The 21,823-nt window shown below is 37.7% G+C and overlaps 1 protein-coding gene across 2 annotated transcripts in view; it reads right to left on the reverse strand.

Moving 5' to 3' along the window:
• Positions 1–21,823, reverse strand: part of DPH6 (diphthamine biosynthesis 6) — a 166,045-nt gene that overhangs the window by 135,670 nt on the left and 8,552 nt on the right. For both annotated transcript variants that reach the window (XM_006087494.3, XM_006087495.3), the window contains exon 3: positions 16,505–16,698. In XM_006087494.3, coding sequence (XP_006087556.1) covers positions 16,505–16,698 — 194 coding nt within the window. The remainder of the gene's footprint in view (positions 1–16,504; positions 16,699–21,823) is intronic.

A 21,823-nucleotide genomic window follows, 5' to 3' on the forward strand; every position in this document is an offset into this window, starting at 1 on the left:
CAGAGTATCCAAAGTTAAAAAACAGTCCCTGCTTTCAAGAGGTTATAAACTAACAAGGAAGATATATTATACTAGAAGCCCGGTGCATGAAATTCATGCACTGAGGGGGAGAGGGGTGTCCCCTCAGCTCAGCCTGTGCCCTCTCGCAGTCCGGGACCCCTCAGGGGATTTCTGCCTGTCGACTTAGGCCCGATCGCCTAGCCTGCTAGCTGCTTCTTACCACTCAGTTTGCTGCTCCTTAGCGCTGCCACGGAGGCGGGAGAGGCTCCCACCACCGCACTCACTAGCAGTGAGCCCAGCTTCTGGCTGAGTGGCACTCCTCCTGCATTGAGCGCCTGTCCCCTGGTGGTCAGTGTGCATCATAGCGACCGATCATTCCTCCGGTTGGTCAATTTGCATATTAGAATTTTATTATATAGGACTAGAGGCCCGATGCACAAAATTTGTGCAAGGGGCTTGGCCCTCACAGCCGCGGTGGCTTGCCTCGGCCCTTGCAGCCCCAGCTTCGTTCAGAAGGTCATCCAGAAGGATGTCCAGAAGGATGTCGGAAGGTTGTTAGGCTGTGTGGTCTAATTAGCATATTACGCTTTTACTATTACAGATATGCAAAAAATTGTGTAAAACAAGGCATAATGTAATAACTACCCAAAAGAGTAACTAAATGCTAGAGAATTCAAAATAAGAAAGGTACATTTGAAGAAATCAGGAACAATGCCTTTTCATCCTTACCATTCTCTCCTTCAACATAAAATCCAAAGGCCTATTAAGAACCTGACAGAATACATAAGAGTCCACATCTATTTTCCCTTTTTTGGTTCCCATCACTTCTTATCTGAAATTTTAAGATGCTGTTTTGCACTTTATTATCTTTGAGATCTTCATGTCCTTGTGAGATGCACGGCATGCTGGGCTGTGCTCAGGTGCTACCTCCATGCTACTCTCCTCTTCACTCTTTAGAAATCCCAGAAGCCCACTGACCTCAGTTGCACAGCACAGTATGTGTTACAGGCTCAGAGGACAACTGATTTGTGACTTGAGTAATCATGAATACCCTCAGGCTACAAAGCTTTCTGCAAGATGGTTAAAACAGTAGTTCTTAAACTTCTGAAGAGAACATACCACTGTGAGATTATAATAAAAAACAGGATCTCTCCCAGAAAATTTAAACAAAATTTTAGAGTTCAAAACACCTTTCTCTCTAGTTAAGAAATACTGTCTTAAAGTAGCACATTATCCTGCATTGAAATCAACTAGACTGATTCTTGTTAGCATTGGGTGATCAAGTCTGGGTTATCTGACCACTCAAATCAGTAGGTGAGGGTTAAGGTAGTCAGGAAAATAACTATGAGACCAATAAATATTATTAAAGGAGCCAAATTGTGAAAGGCTCAAAAGGGAAGACCAGGGGTTATTTATCAAATTATGATGATTCTCCTTCTCCTCCTCATCTTCCTGCAAAATCTATCTATATATATAAAAGCCTAAGCAACTGGCCGACCAGCCAACCAGCCAGTAGCTATGATGTGCACTGACCACAAGGGGGCAAATTATCAACACAGGAGCATGGAAACATGGAGTAGTCTGATGAATCTTAGAGGGAAGGGGGGAGGGTGGGAAGAGATTAACCAAAGATCTTATATGCATACTAGAGGCATGGTGAACAGATTCATGCATTGGTGTGGTCCCTTGGCCTGGTCTGCAGGGATCGGGCCGAAACTGGCCCATTGCACGGATTCATGCACCGGTGGGGTCCCTGGCCTGGCCTGCAGGGATCAGGCCGAAACTTGCTCTCTGACATCCCCTGAGGGGTCCCGGATTGTGAGAGGGTGCAGGCCAGGCCTCTAGTTACTATATAAAAAAGAATCCATAAGAGAACCGGTCTTATGAATTCTTTGTAATGGCTCTAGAACCAATCCTATAGTAGGTAGCAAAGAATTCTGCACAGGGGAAATAATGAATGTCTAATACAGAGTTGTTGCCTCTTCTCATTTGTCAACTTCCTTTTACAGAAATATACAACGATCATATTAGCTGAATTTTGTCAAGGTTAGATAGGCTTAATTTTGTTCAGTAAGTTTAATTTAACAACAGCTCACTAAGCACCCAGTGTGTGCAAGTAAGTACACAAAGTACCCACAAAGCCCAGCACTGTAAATTCTATGAATAAGAGTGGTACAATTCTGCTGGCATTGAGAAGTAACTGTTCTTACATACAGGAGTGCACATAATAGCCCAATCTACTACCTCTGGACATTCAAAATGCCATTTTATAAAATCTCATAATTTTTCATATACTCCTTCAAAATTCTAAATTCTCTAAACTCAGTTCATATAACTTGCAATGGAATTTCTTGATTGAGACTTTTTACAAAAGAGTTAATAGAAAACAGGCTGCTTCAATTTTAAAAATAAGCATCGACCCAGATTCTAAAAGAACACACCAAAATAATTTTTAATAGAAAGAAAGCATCTATTAGTAAGAACCTTTGTCATCTTTGAGTTCACTTATTTATCTTCTTTCAAAACAAACCATGCCTCAGTTTATTCATGTAGGGAACTAGATAGGAAATATTAATTCTCTTGGAAGGCTGAGTTATTTGACTGAAAGAGTCTAAAAAAGACTTAGGAGGGACAAAAATTATAGGCAACAAATGTCAAAGGATAAATTCAATCCACTATATAATATAAATTTGCCCCCATTAAAATCTCTTTTACAATTTGAACAATTACTATCCTTTTTCTTCTCTGCATTAACATACTAATAAAGTCAAGAGGAATTACACTCATCTCAATGCCAACTTGCAGCTACTATTTAATAATAATATACTAATGGAACTTGGTATGCCATGAAAAAAATGACTTTATTCAGCTGTACTGGATTATTTAGGAAGCAAGGGGGGGGGGGGAGACCTAAGACTAGCATGAAATTGGCAGGCAAAGAAAAAAGGAAAAAACTTTCTTAAACAGCATCAATATTTCTAGAAACCTAAAGAGTCTCTCATATATTTTTCTCATTTATCTTCAAAAAGAGAAATAAAACAAGGAAGATATATCCATATTTTACAAATGGAATAACTGAATTCCAGAGGAGAATAGAACACAATGTCTTTAGAATCCAAGAGTTGCATAGAGTTCCATAAGAAATAAAAAAGAATGAAATACAATACCTGCCCCTCAAGGTACTTACAATATTTAAAGAAAAACCCACCATATATACTAATAAAAGCCTAGGTGGCCCTCATGCGTGAAGTCATCACCAGATGGCTGCCACAGGGCGGCCGCCACAGGATGGCCACCACAAGATTGCCGCGTGCACAGCAGAGGCTGGGCTGAGGGACACCCCCTGCTCCGTGCACAAATTTCATGCACCTGGCCTATAGTATAAAATAAAACAAAAACAAAAAACCAGTAGTTCTGTATGTAAAGATAGATTAAGTACACAGAAGAGGTACAATGTTTTAAAAAGGTTCCAGAGAGAAAGATACTATACTCAGTGGGGGCACATCAAGGAAGATATCAAAAAGGAGATGCTGCCCTAACAGGTTTGGCTCAGTGGATAGAGCGTCGGCCTGCGGACTCAAGGGTCCTAAGTTCGATTCCGGTCAAGGGCATGTACCTTGGTTGCGGGTACATCCCCAATAGGGAGTGTGCAGGAGGCAGCTGATCAATGTTTCTCTCTCATCGATGTTTCTAACTCTCTATCCCTCTCCCTTCCTCTCTGTAAAAAATCAATAAAATGTACTTAAAAAAAAAAGGAGATGCCATGCAAAAGAAGGAATTGGAGAGGAAAGCTAATTCTCACTAAAATATAACACTATGCAGGAAAGACAGAAACTATGTGGGGGAATAACAGTTTAATTTAGGGTGAAACATAGGTTCTATGTAGAGAAATACTGGATGGGAAAAGATAAAATATAAGTTCAAGTCATATTGCAGAACCCCTAATGGATCGATGGTAAGCAACAAAAATTTATGATGAAGAGACTAATGTGACTGAATCTACACTTTAGGGAGATTGTAGGTAAGAGTTTGCAGGATAAGACTGGAGAAAGACCCTAAGAAAAATACAAGAAGTCAATTAATTTATAGTTCTGAAGCCAGGTTTAATCTGACATGGTGCCCAAAAGCCTACATAATCTATTAAGACTCTATATTATATAATTCTCTTTCTCTGGAGTGTCTTTATCTGGTTTTGGAATTAGTGTAATGCTAGCCTCATAAAAAGAGCCTGGAGTTGTTCCTTCTTGGATTTTTTGGAATAGTTTAAGGAGGATAGGTGCTAGTTCTTTGAACATTTGGTAAAACTACCCTGTGAAGCCCTCCTGACCAGGGCTATAACATCAATTGTTATAGGCCTATTCAGGTTTTCTGATTCTTCCTCAGTTTTGGAAGACTGTATTTTTCTAGGAATTTGTCCAGGTTGTCCAGCTTGTTGGCATATAGTTGTTCATAGTATTTTGTTACAATCCTTTGTATTTCTGTGGTATCAGGTGCTACTTTCCCTCTTTCATTTCTGATTTTATTTATTTGGGTCTTCTCTCTTTGTTTCTTGATGAGTCTGGCTAGCAGTTCATCAATCTTATTTATCTTTTCAAAGAACCAGCTCTTGGTTTCACTGATCTTTTGTATTGTTATTTTAGCCTCAGCCAATATTCCTGATGAACACATGTTAAAATCCTCAACAAAATATTAGCAAATTGGATCCAACAATATATTAAAAAGATCATACACCATGACAAAGTGGGATTTATTCCAGGGATGCAAGGCTGGTACAATATTCCCAAATCAATAAATGTGGTATATCACATAAACAAATTGAAAGGTAAAAATCACATGATCATATCAATAGACGCAGAAAAAGCATTGGACAAAACCCAACATCCATTTTTGATAAAAATTCTCAACAAAGTGGGAATAAAGGGATTATACTTCAACATAATAAAGTCCATATATGACAAAGCTACAGCCAATATCATATTCAATGGGCAAAAACTAAAACCATTTCCCCTAAGAAGAGGAACAAGAGAGGGATGTCCACTTCACCAGTTTCATTTAACATAGTATTGGAAATTCTAGCCACAGCAATCAGACAAGAAAAAAAAATAAAGGACATCCAAATTGGAAAGGAGGAAGGAAACTGTCATTATTCACAGATGACATGTATATTATACACAAAAAACACTAAAGACTCTGCCAAAAAAAATCTAGATTCAATAAATGAATTCAGCAATATAGCAGGATACAAAATTAAAATCCAGAAATTTATGGCATTTTTATACACCAATAATGAACTCTCAGAAAGAGAAACTAAACAATGCCATTTACCATTGCAACAAAAAAGTAAGATACTTAGGAATAAACTTAATAAGTAAAAGACCTATACTCAGAAAATTATAGGATGTTGAAAAAAGATTGAAGAAGATATAAATAAGTGGAAGAATATACTGTGCTCATGGATTGGTAGAATTAACATCATTAAAATGTCCATACTACCCAAAGCAATCTATAGATTCAATACAATCCCTATTAAAATACCAATGGCATATTTCACAGATCTAGAATAATCTAAAAATGTATATGGAACCATAAGAAATACTGAATAGCCACAGCAATCTTGTGAAAGAACAAAGTTGGAGGGATCACAATACTGGATAACAAGCTATACTACAAAGCTACTGTAATCAAAACAGCCTGGCACAAGAACAGGTATATAGATCAATGGAACAGAACAGAGAACCCAGAAATCAACCCAAGCCATTATACTCAATATCTGACAAAAGAGGCATGATCATACAATGGAGTTAAGATAGTTTCTCTTCAATAAATGGTGTTTGGAAAATTGGACAAGTACATACAAAAAAATAAAACTAGACAACCAACTTACACCATATGCAAAAATCAAAATGGATAAAAGACTTAAATGTAAGTCATGAAACCATAAAAAATCCTAGAAGAAAATGTAGGCAGCAAAATAACAGACATCTTACTAGCAGAATTTTCACTGATACATCACCTAAGGCAAGGGAAATAAAAGAAAAAATAAATGGGACTACATCAAAATAAAAAGCTTCTGTACAGAAAGAGAAACCAGAATCAAAATGAAAAGGGAACCCACTGTATAAGAGAACATATTTGCCAAAGATATATTTGATAAGGGGTTAATTTCCAAAATATATAAAGTATTCATACAACTCAACCAAAAGAAGACAAACAACCCAATTAAAAAATGGTCAGAGGACCTAAATAGACACTTCTCCAACAAGGACATACAAATGACCAAGAAACATATGACAAAAATGCTCAACATCACTAATCATCAGAGAGATGCAAATTAAAATGACAATGAGGTATCACCTCACACCTGTCAGAATGGCTAAAATCAATAAATCAACAAACAACAAGTGATGTGGAGAAAAATGAACCCTAATAGACTGCTGGTGGGAAAGCAGACTGGTACAACCACTATGAAAAACAGTGTGGAGTTTCCTCAAAAAATTAAAAATGGAACTGACATTTGACCCAGTGATTTGACTTCTAGGAATATATTCTACGGAGCCTGAAACACCAATCAGAAAGAATATATGCACTCATACATTCATAGCAACATTATTTACAATAGCTAAGATCTGGAAACAGCCCAAGTTCCTATCAGTAGATGAGTGGATAAAAACGGTGGTACATTTACACAATGGAATACTATACAGCTGTAATGTCTTACCCTTTGAAACAACATGGAGGGACCAGGAGGTTATTATGCTAATCGAAATAAGCCAGTCAAAGAAAGACAAATATCACATGATCTCACTTATATGTGGCATCTAATGAATAAAATAAACTGAATAACAGAATAGATCCAGAGACATGGAAGCATGTAACAGACTGATGATTCTCAGAGGGAAGGGTAAATCTACTTTTGCTCTACCGTGTATTTGTGATATATAGCTATAATTCTCTCTGATTATCAACATTGCCCAGTGAAAGCTGAATAAATCAGCCATGGAACTGTCAGTTTATAAGATACCTTACATAGAATTCCTGTCACTTTTTATTTAAATACTAAGGCCCGGTGCACGAATTCATGCACAGTTGGGGTCCCAAAGGGGTGGGGTGGGATGTGATCGGCCCTCTGGGCGATGGGATGCCCTTGCAGCCCTGGATCCGGATTTGTCCCGCTGACTTTCGCGCCGGTTGTCGGGAGCCAACTGACAGCCGCTTTTATATTGCTTCTTCCTTGCGGAGCACCTAGGGAGAGGAAGCAGCAGCAGTGCCCAGGAGGCCACTAGCACTGTTGGGATGGTGCTAGTGGCACTGGTCCGTCGGTGCCTGGCCCGTTCTCCGGAGATTGGACCTGCAGGACTACTGAGGGAGGGAAGGAGTAGCTGGTGGGCCACCAGGACAGGTCTCAGCTGAGCGGTGCTCCCACTGTGGGAGCACACTGATCACCAGGGGGCAGCTCCTGTGTTGAGCATCTGCTCCCTGGTGGTCAGTGTGCATCACAGCAACCAGTCGTTCAGGTCATTCGGTCACTTAGGCTTTTATATATATAGATCAGCATCAAGCCCCATCAGTCTACCTCTTCAATGTCCCGTCTTTACCTTCCCCACTGCTACTCCTCCAGTTCACATCCTCACAATCTTTCAACTTGCCTAATATCTCAATTTTCTATCTGAACTCATTTCCAGCATTCCACTTCTCTAATCTATCTTCTTGCACTATCATGGTTCAACCTAATGATTTTGAAGTTCCCTTTAAGCCAGTGGTTCTCAACCTTCCTAATGCTACAACCCTTTAATACAGTTCCTCATGTTGTGGTGACCCCCAACCATAAAATTATTTTCGTTGCTACTTCATAACTGCAATTTTGCTACTGTTATGAATCGTAATGTAAATATCTGATATGCAGGATGTATTTTCATTGTTACAAATTGAACATAATTAAAGCATAGTGATTAATCACAAAAACAATATGTAATTCTATATGTGTTTTCTGATGGTCTTAGGCAACCCCTGTGAAAGGGTTGTTCGACCCCCAAAGGGGTCGCGACCCACAGGATGAACCACTGCTTTAAGCATACAAGTCTATATAATTCCTTTTGCAAAATCCTTTCAAATTTATTTTACCAATAAGAAATATATGTAACAGCCTAGCATACACATTATACACACACACACACACACACACACACACACGTTTCACAAAATAATTAACCTTACTACACACAATGCATTATGATATTTTCTATTTTATTCTACAAAAGGTTTCTTAAAAAATACATGGTAGCATAGTCAGGGGAAAAAAAACTTACTAGGACACAGACACCAAAGACTAGAAAGCATAAAGAAAGAAATTTGAAAGACAAGTTAAACATATAGAGCACACTTTAAAATATATAGAGTAGATGATAAAATGGAAAGAAATCTATAGTTTGTAGAAGAAAGGAATACAAGGACATAAACATAAGTCAACTGTTTAATTTATAGGAGATATATATATCCACATTCAAAGGCTGTTAAATCGCGTTGTTTACCCATATCTACAGAAAAATACCACTTCTACTGTCGTGGTAAACAACCTGCTTCCCTATTTATAATGGTCTGGCCCTCTAGCAACTTCAGCACGAAATTATAGCTAATTTGCCTACAAATGTCAGGTGGTCATAATAATCTGGCCATTCAGTGTAGAGGCACTGAATCAGGCAAAAGAGAAAAAGAAAGAGTATATATGTGTATGTGTAATATACACCCACATTCATTGATATCAAGTGGAAAAAATTCAAGGTTGAGGAAACAGAATGATAGTTTTGCTAGAATGAGGGAATCACATTTTCTACACTTTAGGGGGGAATCTATAGATTAAGACTCTGAACCTGTGATAAGTTTAAAAACTGTAATAAATGACAGCATTTTTACCCCCAGACATATCTTCCTTGTGTATTTTCTCATGCATGCCTGGCTTTATCTTCTGCAAGGGCCAGGCATGGCATAGCCTCAATAAAGCCACACCTGGGAGTCAAAATGATGCTGGTCTGTGCTAATTCCAACTCTTCTGTTTAGATCTCCCAGAATCAATACTAGCAAAGCACTTCTTGTGCCAAAGGACCAGGTTTAATGTCCAAAATCTTGGGAACAGACAGGACTTGAGGCAAGCTGTGCAATGCTGAAGAGCCAGGAGCAATCTGTACAGGGCTATGTGCCTGTTTATTTAGCACTATATCTGGGTACTTTCTGCAAATCTTAAGGCTATCTTATATGTTCCCCCCACTACAAATCTTTTGGATATGCCTGAAGCCACCCAATGACTTAGAGTTTTCTCCCCTCCCACAAGATCCAAAGTGAAAAGATATCAACAAAGTAATTTTCCACCATAATAAATAGGTTTACTAACATGTAGATACCAAAAATGATTTGAAAAGTATCTGCTCAGCACTTTTATAAAATATTCTGCAGCTGGAAAATTTTCTTGGTACACTAAGTGGTTACACTGCCAAATCTAACTGGATCCCTTATTTTGAAAAGTTTCACTATAATGCCCATTCCATTTAAGCTTCTAAATGGAAAAACAAAAATAAAATGAAATTACCAATAATTTTATATCATATGTTGTAACAATGTTATGGCTCCTCTGCATTAGATAAATTATTACATTTAAAAAATTGATAAATTTTGGACTAATTTGTTCAACAATGCTTTAAAAGCCAGCCATATGCCAGGAATCCTGCTTGACAATAGAGATATAAATAAAGAGCACTGAGCATATCTGTGAGGGTCTCACAATCTAGCAAGAGATAGCCATATAAACAATCCTAGCAATGTCCTGAGAGCACAGTAAGATATAGACAAGCTGCCATGGAAGAGACAAGATTGCTAAATTAGAGCTGGACTTTATCTTAATAGTGGGTCATTCAAATATTTATACAGATCAGCTGACAACAATATGGTAAGAAGGGCTAGATGGAGCACAGAAGACGATGCTGAGGGCAAGTTGACTAGTTAGGAGATTCTTGCACACTACAGATGAAAAAACAGTAACAGTGGGAATAAAATCATAGAAATGTCAGCATGGCCTACAGATCTGATGGTGGTGGCTGGGATAAGAGGGGGCTGATAAAAATTGAAAGTCTAATAGTGAGGCTCACGTTAGACTTAGGTGGTAGGGTACATGATGATTTTAACTAAGAGGGGTAGACAGGAAATGAAGCAAGTTTTGTACAAAAAAAATTATGAATACATTTTGAAGTTGTTAAGTTTACCATGCAAATATGACATTAAGGGGAAAAAATCAAAAGCTACTGAATATATAGGTCCTAGAGTATAAGCTTACAGTTGTGGCCCCAATGGTCAACTATTTTTGAAAATAGTAAGATGACAGAAAGGAAGAAAAGCAAAAAAAAAGAGAGAGAAGAAGAGAAAGAGAGAGATATTGAAAGGAAAACCATCTAGGATGGTTCTGTAGTTTGTAAACAGTTGAACCTATTCATTTTCAGGAAAAGTCTTGCTCTTTGCTGCCCTGCCACAGTTCACCCTTATACCAGCAATAGCCTGCCTTATATTTGCAGATTCACCCTTCTCTCAATGGGTTCTGTTGTTTCTATAGAACCAAGAGACTCCATCTTTTGTTCCAAGAATGGCATATGACCTAGATCTACCCAGTAAAATGAAATCATCTCCAAACAATGACTGGGCTTATGGATGATACGAGTCAGGACACAGAGTGACAATGAAACATAATTGGATGTTTCTTTGAACTATTTAAGAAGACAGGAGCTTTTCCTACTAGAATATAACTGGGAGCTATCTTCAACCTACAAGGGTCCTGGCTAAGAACAGAATCAACAGAAAGCAGAGGCAAGAAATAGAAATAGGGGCTCTGGCCAGTGTGGCTCAATGGTTCAACTCCAGGTCAAGGACATGTACCTGGGTTGCAGGTTCAATCCCTGGTCTTGGTCGGGAAGTGTGTGGGAGGCAATCAATGGATGTGTCTCCCTCACATTGATGTTGCTATCTCTCTCTTGCCCTCCCTCCTTTCCACTCTCTCTAAAAATCAATGGAAAAAAATATCCTTGGGTGAGGATTAACGAAAAAACAGCAACAACACAGAAATAGGAAAATGGGCAGTGAGGGAAACTTTGATTATTTAATGTGTCCTGCATCTAGTCTACTTGAAACCAAACTTAAATTATTGTCAAGAAATCCTCATTTTATTTAAACCAGCTTGAATATGACTTTCTGTTCCTGGTAACCAAAAGAATTCTAACCAAAGCAAAGAGTAAATGGCAATTGATATTTACTAAAAATATTAACTTAAAATCTGTTTTCAAAAGCCAGTCATTTATTTACAAACCTATCAATAGTAAATATTCCATTAAAAAGGCAGTCATTCATTTATTGTTGTATTCAAATCACAAGCATCATTAAGTAATTCAAGTTTATGAATACCAATATACCTAATGAAAAAAATAATATGAGAAGAAAAGTACCAAAGATTAAGACAGGAAAACTGAAATTAAATATTAAACTTAAGGAAGGACATTAAATTAATTATATTATAATAAAATTAACACATATTTCTGAATCAAAAGATTCCATTAAAATTAAAACAAAGGTATAACCTCCAAAAAAACAAAGAGAACAGGGGTGAGACAACAATGGGGGAAAAATTTCTTTAGTCAAAAAGCAGATGAAGAAGGGATGATGACGGATAAATCAACAGAAAAAGCTATAATCTACTTTTTGCATGGAAAAGAAGAAAGCCAAGAAAGGATCTAAACTAGGCCACATTATCCTGAACTCTAGGTATAACAAATGTGAGATATGAGGCTAGAAAATTCTGAAGTCTAAGTTAAAAGTGTTCACAGTCAGCAACCAAGACCTTTGAAAAAGAATACCATAACACAAGAGAACAAAACATAAGAAAAAAAAGACCACAAAGAAAACATTAATATTTCAGGGAATAAATGACAATGTTTAAAATCTCTATCTGTATTTAAAGAAGAATGTAGGGATGCTATACCATAGAAAGAGAAACAGGTTGTTATAAAAAAGAAAAGAACAATCTAAAACAAGTCAAGTTCTTGGTTATTAAAAATGATTGCTAAAATATATAAGAAAAGACAAGAGACATGAAATTTCATTCTAAGCAGTCTAAAATTTCAACAGTGAGAGTACCAGAAACAGGGAATAGAGAAAGTCAGGGTACCATATTATCAAACAAATAATGGGAAAGCATTTCCCAGAGTTGTTCTCACATGGCAATTTTATTGGCTCTGCCATTTTTTGCATCAGATTTGACATCAGGTTTTTTTTTCCACATGGGGAAAGTAAAGACCATAGCAATTCTAGGTCTCACATCCACACATGCCTCTGTACAGGAGAAAGAGCTTATCTTCTGCCAACCATCCATCATCCTAGACTTCATTCTATGTGGTACAATACAGGTTAACAAAACCATCCCTGATCTGATCACTATGCCCAGGAGAATGCAATATTGTGGCTGGCTTTCACTTGGATTAATGCTGTCCCTGAATTAACATTAAGGGAATAAGGACAGGGATATGCTGCTTCTCAATATGCAGCAGAGAAGCAGGGGAAGCAACCTTCAATGCCCAATACGTTTTTGTGACATTTCAGTACACCAAGCAAACACTATCATAAAAGTTAACAGAGAAGAAAACACTTGAGTCAGCTAAAAAGGAACAAAAATTACATCAGCATCAAACTTCTCATCAACAAATTGGTAGAGTACCATGAAGCAATGCTTTCAGTGATTTGCGGAAGAAGACTTTTAATCTAAAATTTTAAATTCAACCAATGTATCGATCAAATGTGAGGACAGAATAGGAACATTTTCAAAATGTAAGGATTTGAAAGTACCTTCTCTAAGGAAGTTTTTTAAAGATGGACTCCATTTAAGTAAGAGAAAAACCAAGAAAGAGAAAGATAGCAAATCCAGTAAGAAGTGGCTCTAAACCAGTGGAGAAAGAAATAATATATTGATCCTTAAATATATTCTCTATAGAGATAAGTTTATAGATATCTTTCAGTAACTACTACATCCGTTATGTAACTTAAAATTTTACACAGAATTTTAAAAATACAACATTTTCAGGAAATAATACAGGTTATCTAGATGCCAAATTACTCCAGATGAGAACTAAAGTGATATTTTAATATTAAAGAAATTCTAAAGAATAAAAGAATAGTTATATGAAAATCAGGTATTCTGCAAACAGCTTAGAATATCTATAATAATAAAAGCATAATATGCTAATTAGACTGGACATCCTTCCGGATGAAGCCAGGGCTGCAAGGGAAGCCCGGGTCCCGGATGCCTGCCGGAGGCCAGAGGGAAGCCCAGGTCCCAGGTGCCAGAGGGAAGCCAGTGCCAGCAGCTGGGAGAAGGAAGACCTACTTTTGCATGAAGTTCATGCATCCGGCCTCTAGTGTGTGTGTGTGTGTGTGTGTGTGTGTGTGTGTGTGTGTGTGTGTGTATGTATGAAGGTATATATACATATCATAATCATCTGATGCATGAGATATAAAGGCTTGTAGTTCTAATAGTTTTCATGACTTCTACAAAACTTAGGAAAATGTTAACTCTGTAAATTAGTCCAAATCTTTCCTACTTCTTTTCAACTAGCTCTAATATTTAGGGGGAAAAAGAACTATAAAAACAAAAATGACTTACATGTGAAAATCACAAAATTACAATCTGTTATAAATACATCTTTAAAATTAAAGGGAATCTAAATGTTTTTAATGTTCCATTAATATTTAAAAGATTTAAAAAAGCAGTTCCATATTTTTCTTACAAGTGAAGACTAACTTGACAAATTACAGGTCTTCTAGATTCATTTTTTCCATAATTATTTAATTATTCATTAGAATATGTAAGACCTCTACTAGAATCTTTGTACCAGTGGCTCATAAATGGATATGATTATCCAAGTCTGGTTATACAATCTCTTACATAAAAACAATATATTTCTGATATCGATGTCCTTAAACTATCCCAAAGTAAAATTATTATTTCTACACAGAAAAAGAAGAAACTATTTGGTCCCAGACAACTTGATAACATCTCTTTCAACTATAGTTATAATTATCATGTACAAACTTCCAAAGCAGAAGTTTTCAAGATTTAACATTATCATTAATATATGTCATAACTGATGGTTATAAAAGATAATGGGAAAGCATCCATTTCTCCAAAGACAGCATAGATAAAAAGATAAATTTCTCCTTAATTATTACTAATCTGACCATTTTTAATTAAATTGATTAGTAATTTATTATCTTTCCCTTTCTTAGAAGGCTGTTATTATCACAGAGCTTCTCCAAAGTTATCAGTTATCAATGATTTTTAAGCAATACAATTACTTCTTGTGTGAACCCCACCATTTTGTAATACTGGCTTATGCTATAACTTAATTATTAAATTTCTTTATATGCTGAGAAAGAAATTTTGAAAATGCAAAATTTGCACACAGTATCTCATACTGTCAAGATCCTAGTTGCCCTTATGGAGAGAAGACTATTAAAAGTGGACTATTAGCTGAAGCCGGTTTGGCTCAGTGGATAGAGCATCGGCCGGGGGACTGAAAGGTCCCAGGTTCGATTCCGGTCAAGGGCATGTACCTGGGTTGCGGGCACATCCCCAGTGGGGGATGTGTGGGAGGCAGCTGATCGATGTTTCTCTCTCATCGATGTTTCTAACTCTCTATCTCTCTCCCTTCCTTCTCTGTAAAAAATCAATAAAATATATTTTTAAAAAAAGTGGACTATTAAAACTCTTATGTTTTCCCTCTTGTTTGATAATCAAAATAGTTTTCATTAGCATGTATCTTCCCTAAAGGAAGAAACCTGGTCCCTGTGATTTCCTTTGAAAGTATCTACTTCTTATGCTATCCAGAACTAAACAGTAAATTATGGAATTATTCTAAGCGTTTCCCCTATCAGTTTCTTTTTTAAAGAATAAATGAAAATGTTGTGATATACAAAATAAATACTTTAGTCAAACAAACTTTAAAGGAATTTAAATACTTTATATATTTTTAATCAAAATCCTTAATTGATATTAAGCTTTGATCAGCATCAAATTTAAAGTTTAGACTGAAGTAATTATTTGGAACTAGCAAATTTACATGACATGGGTTCATGACTAACTTCTGAAAAGCTGAACTCTGAAGATTAAGAAAATGAAATGCAATATCCCTTTGTAGAATAAGAGACAGAAATCTTTCTTCCTTTGTAAAAAAAAGAAAAGAGTTAAGTCATCCAGGAAATACTGGTTTTAATTCTGTTTCATTCTATATGCTTATATGAATTGACTCTAGTTGACTGGATAGAATTCATATTTAAGAAGAATACAGAACTGAATTCAAATACTTGACTACCGATGAGAATAAAAAGATAATCTCCATTAATTAATACTTACTGAATATAATGCCTACTAGATAAATAACCCCCCACCCCCACTTTCCCTCCTAAAATTTCTGTCTAGAGCAGTGGTTCTCAACCTTCCTAATGCCACGACCCTTTAATATAGTTCCTCATGTTGTGGTGACCCCCAACCATAAAATTATTTTCGTTGCTACTTCATAACTGTAATTTTGCTACTATTATGGATCGTAATGTAAATATCTGATATGCAGGATGTATTTTCATTGTTACAAATTGAACATAATTAAAGCATAGTGATTAATCACAAAAACAATATGTAATTATATATGTGTTTTCCGATGGTCTTAGGCGAACCCTGTGAAAGGGTCATTCGACCCCCAAAGGGGTCGCGACCCACAGGTTGAGAACCGCTGGTCTAGAGAAATTAACAATGAATATGCAACAGCTGCTAAACTCTTACATATAGGGACTTACGTATATAATTCATACCTCTTCTACTAGGTTTAAACAAGGCTCCGTTTCTCACTTTCTGTAGGTCTAGTTAAATTTCACCATATCGGAAAGGTCTTGCTTGGCCACTCCCTGCTATCACTCTCGTCACCCTGACTCTTTCATTCCTCTTCACAGCACCCTTCACCACCAAGCATATTGTTCATTTGTTTGTTTGTTTATTGTCTGTCTCCTTCCAGGGGAAAGTAATCTCCTACAGTACAGGATTTTGTCTGATTTGTGCAATGCCCCATTCCTTAGTTCCTAGAACTATATGTCAAGTTCACAGTACATATTTAAAAAGTATTTGTTACAAAAAAAAAGTGATTGAAAGGTCATCAGTTTCAAAATCCTAAGGAAAAAAAACTTAGCTAAATATCATCTGACAATCCTGGGTGCCAAACTATACCAAAAGTTTTATTTTTAAATAATATTTAATAGAAAGGTATAGTAACAGTTTTCTTTTCTATTCAAAAAGACCAAAGAAAAAAAAATCTTTCCAGAGAGCAGTTGGGCTACTAGCAGTTACAAATTATTTATTACTAAATAAGTCAATAAATGTAATTTTGCAAATTATATGTTAAATTCAGTAAATGTAATTGGTCACTCTGCATACCTTAACAAGTTTCAAAAGCTCATAGAGGTCTTCAACCTCATCGCCTTCACATTTGGAGTACACTCGTCCTGTATCCACACTCCTTCCTCTTATGGTTCGGCGATAGAGGGGAAGAGCCATGGCTTCTGCATACAAGTCAATGGCATGATGGCCCACTGTCTGATACATGTAGCTATCCAGTTCATCTGACCCCACTGTAAAAAAGGGAAAATAATCAGTAAAACAGGGTGGAAAAAAAAGTGGATTTGAAAGTCTATCTAGTTTTATTGCTTAGAGAACAGTTAACACATAACTTAAAAGTTTATTATACTATATCTCTCTGTATTCTGAAGTGAAATAAAATAAGTTGCACATTTTTCCTTAGTTGCATCCAAATATCAACAGCTATAGTAATCTCTACTGTTGATTATAAATACAATCCTATATAATAAAGAGCTAATATGCTAATTAGACTGGATGGTGGAACAACCTTCCAGAACGACTTTCCGGAACAACCAGTGGGTGGGGGTGGGGCCACAGCCGAGGCGGCCAGGGCTAAGAAGGCCTACCCTTGCATGAATTTCATGTATCAGGCCTCTAGCTATATATACATTTCAGGCCTCTAGTTATATATAAAGTTTTAAAACTATGTAATTCTGTTATCACAGAAAAAGTGTGGATGGTCTTTCTCCGTTGCTAGTGGGAATAGTATTCTTGGGGTACTGCTGGAATAAGCATTTCCAGAAGCCCCCCTGGGAGGATGAAATGTGGTAGAAAGGTTTATTTCCATGGAATTATATACCTGGGTTTCAAAAGTCCCACTTCCCTTAATCTGGTCCTGGAAAATGTGCAACTGGGGATTCAGTAGAGCTAGAAGCAAACCCAGTGTCCAGAGCTTCCATTCCATGTTGGAATTGGGTCTGGTACAGCAACACACTAGTTGCAATCCATTAGTCCATTGTGTGGGGTGCACATGGCTGTGGACCATGCACGCCCCCTGCAACAAGAGAGCCAGGAGCCAAGAATGCAAGAGAGTGAACTCCTTTGTCTAGGAGATTAAATATCTCAAACCTTCCAGCACTTATAGTGGCCATGCCTACTCTACCCAATGACCTGTTTCCAGGTGTGACTGACCAACAAGTACCTTCCCTATTTCACCCAGACTTTATAGGAGTAAGTCTATTCGCCCCCTGTCCAGGCCCTTCCCCCAGCGATCTGAGAGGAATAGACTGGTGATTTCCTGGGGAATGTTAAACTGCAGGTTCCTGGCAAAGCTGCAAAAATGACATATAATATTTGGCCTTCCTTTTGCTCCTTTCCTGTTATTAATAAGTAGGTTAAATTATAACAGTATCACAATGAATGTTTAAAAAGAAATCTATCCAATAAATTTTAATTATTTAATTTAAAATTTTATTACATAAATATTTTTTAAATTAATTCAAGGTTATTCACAAAGTCATTGAGTTATAGCAGAAAAGCTTTCTCAATTAAATATCTACTTAGTTAATAAGTGACAAATATTTGTAAGAGAAAAATTTAGATGCTCTTGTTATGTTTTATATGCAGCATTTCAACAAAACATCTATAATAATAAAAGTGTAATATGCTAATTAGACCGGACATCCTTCCAGATGACCTTCCAGACAAAGCCAGGGCTGCGAGGGAAGCCCGGGTCTCGGGTACCTGCCAGCGGCTGGAGGGAATCCCAGGTCCCGGATGTCTGCTGGGGGCCAGAGGGAAGTCCAGGTCTCAGGTGCCAGAGGGAAGCCGGTGCCAGCAGCTGGGGGAAGGAAGGCCTACTCTTGCACGAATTTTGTGCATTGGGCCTCTAGTCCTATATAATAAAAGCCTAATATGCTAAGTGTCCGTTTGTTTGACCATTTGACCAGTCGCTATGATGTCCTCTGACCACCAGTGGGCAGATGCTTCCACTGGTAGGTTAGCTTGCTGCTGGAGTCCAGCCAAACAGGACTGGGCAAGATGGGTGGGACAGGCCCTGGAGCCCTCCTGCGGTCTCTCCCCGGCCCTGATCGTGCACCAGTAGGGTCCCTCGGCCTGGCCTGCACCCTCTTACAATCCAGGATCCCTCAGGGGATGTCAGAAAGCCGGTTTCAGCCCGATCCCCACAGGCCAGGCTGAGGGACCCCACCGGTACATGAATCCGTGCACCAAGCCTCTAATATAAATATACTAGTATACAAGTTCAATATTTTTAAAGCATTTACAAAGGTGTATAGAAACATAACTTAAGCTAATTAAGTTGACAATCACAGGTTGTAACAAGATTCCACAAACATCTACTAGTCCAGTGATGGCGAACCTTTTGAGCTCGGCGTGTCAGCATTTTGAAAAACCCTAACTTAACTCTGGTGCCGTGTCACATATAGAAATTTTTTGATATTTGCAACCATAGTAAAACATAGACTTATACTTTTGATATTTATTTTATATATTTACATGCCATTTAACAAAGAAAAATCAATCAAAAAAATGAGTTCGTGTGTCACCTCTGACACACGTGTCATATGTTCGCCATCACTGTACTAGTATATGGGTAAAATATTCAAAACAGCTGAGTCACATCAGAATCTTTGGTGATGTAAACAAACTTAGAAATATATTGCAATAGACTCTGTGATCTCATAATTTTACTTTTCAGAAAAAAAGATTATTTACAAAGATATTTATCACAGCATCTATATATATAGAAACCTAAGTGATCAGCCAACTGGCCGGTAGCTATGACGCACACTGACCACCAGTGGGCAGATGCTCAACATAGGAGCAGAAACTACAGGCATGAAAACATAGAACAGGCTGATGAATCTCAGAGGGAAGTGGGGAGGAGGGAGGGCGGGAAGCGATCAACCAAAGATCTTATATGCATACTAGAAGCCCGGTGTCCCTCGGCCTGTCCTGAGTGAATCGGGCCAACACCATCCTGGTGCACAGATTCATGCACATGTGGGGTCCCTCAGCCTGGCCTGCGGGGATCGGGCCATAACTGGCTCTCCGATATTCCCCGAGGAGTCCTAGATTTTGAATCTGTGGTGCACCGGGCCTCTAGTTATTTATAATAGACTAAAGGTCTGATGCACAAAATCCGTGCAAGGGGTTTGGCCCTCACAGCCGCGGCCAGCCCTTGCAGCCCCGTCTTCATGCGGAAGGTCGTCCAGATGGTCGTTCTGTTTGGTCTAATTAGCATATTAGCTCTTTATTATATAGGATTAAAAACTATACTATATCCATGAAATTCTATGCAGCCATTAATTAAATTTGAAGAGCTTTCTCTAAGATCTATTCTTCAGAAAAGAAATATCATAGATATTAATAGGCATTGGATATTAATAGGTAATAGGAAAAACGGATTCCCTGGTCAAATAAATTTTTAAACATGAAGCTAAACTCTGTTAAATAAGTGTCTTTGCCGAGACCGGTTTGGCTCAGTGGATGGAGCGTCGGCCTGCGGACTGGGAGGTCCCGGGTTCGATTCCGGTCAAGGGCATGTACCTGGGTTGCGGGCACATCACCAGTAGGAGATGTGCAGGAGGCAGCTAATCGATGTTTCTCTCTCATCGATGTTTCTAACTCTCTATCTCTCTCCCTTCCTCTCTGTGAAAAATCAATAAAATATATTTAAAAAATAAATAAATAAATAAATAAATAAATAAATAAATAAATAAGTGTCTTTACTGCAATTCTTCCTAGGCTACTGTGTTTAAGTTGCTCCACAAAGTATGAACTCTCTCTCCTCTCTTTCAAATGTATCTATTTATAGAACACTTAGATTTCATATGGTACTTGTATTCCAAAGAGGATATCTAGAAAATGCTATGGTAAATTAATACTTAATGACACAGAAGATGTTCACAAGATGTTAAGTTAAAAAAAATGACAAAATAATTTGTTTGGCATATATGTTTGTGTGTGTATGTGTGTATGTGTGTATGCATATATGTCATGCAGGTCCAGGCTTTCCACTGAATGTGGAAGTATCCTATCAAAAGGCATGAAAATGATATTGTAAGGAATGGCCCCTTCAGTACTCAAAACCATCAACCATCTGCTATCACATTTTGGCTCACCAATCTTCTGAGCCCACACATTAGACTGGGACCCACACTCACATTATTATTATAAATCTGTCTACTCCTGGTCACATTAGGAAGAAGAGATACAGCCAAAGTTACCTAAAAAATCTTCAGCCTACCTTCATCTCAAACTTACACGTTAAATGTATTAGTTTTAAAAAATACTGATACAGTCAAATTAATATATTTAAAGAACTTTGAGCTACTTAGCAAGAAACTTCCTGATGCTAGCACAATAATTAAAATATTTTACTGACATCAAAAACCTAGAAGACTATTTTCCTTTAAGGCTCCATTCAGTCCTAACCACACTGTAACTTTTATTAATTCAAGCTACATAGTAACAATGGTATGAAATCAAGTAAAACCAAAAGGCTCCACTGTTGCCTGAAGCACCTCAATTAACATGCCACAGAAGTTCCTACTACAAATTTAAAGAGATGGTTTTATGAATTCTATGACAATTTCAAATTATTCCATTGATGAGGATAAATTCTTTTCCAGACAACCTATTAAAACCCAGTACTATGAATTCACTCTAACCAGCTTTACACTGGAGTCATCTCCACCAGTCATTCTTCATTAAGGTTCCTTTTGCAACATGTTTGGGCGGAAAAGAAGTCAATCAATGAGTCATTCAATAATCACCAACTTCCTGCTAACTTTAAATAAAGATTAGCTAAACCGTCTCCATCTCCCAACCCACAGCCATCTATTCTCTTCCACTACAATTACTATAGTTTCAGCTGACTGTTTCCAGCTTTTACTTCATAATATTCCAATTTACTAACGAGTTTTTACTTCATAATATTCCATTTACTAATGATTTTTTTCCAACTAACAATATTCTAAATAAATGTCTTCATTCCACTGTGAACTATAAAGATATACTTTGCTTGTAATCTTACCTACCCTCCCAGTGAACCATTAACACATGGACGATTATATAGTAACTAGAGGCCTGGTGCACAAAATTCGTGCACTGGAGGGGGGTTCTGCAGCCTGGCCCACACCCTCTTGCAGTTGAGGAGCCCTCGGTGGATGTCTGACTGATGGCTTAGGCCCGTTCCCCGTGGGGAGCCCGGCCTAAGCCGGCAGTCGAACATCCTTAGCACTGTGGCAGAGGTGCTATCGTGAGCCTGACTTCTGGCTGAGTGGCGCTCCCCCTGTGGAGCGCACTGACCACCCGGGGCAGCTCCTGCGTGAGCATCTGGCCCCTGTGTCAGTGCACATGATAGCGACCGGT

Source organism: Myotis lucifugus, unplaced genomic scaffold (assembly GCF_000147115.1).
Source record: "Myotis lucifugus unplaced genomic scaffold, Myoluc2.0 scaffold_38, whole genome shotgun sequence".
In the NCBI taxonomy this organism is placed as follows: domain Eukaryota; kingdom Metazoa; phylum Chordata; class Mammalia; order Chiroptera; family Vespertilionidae; genus Myotis; species Myotis lucifugus.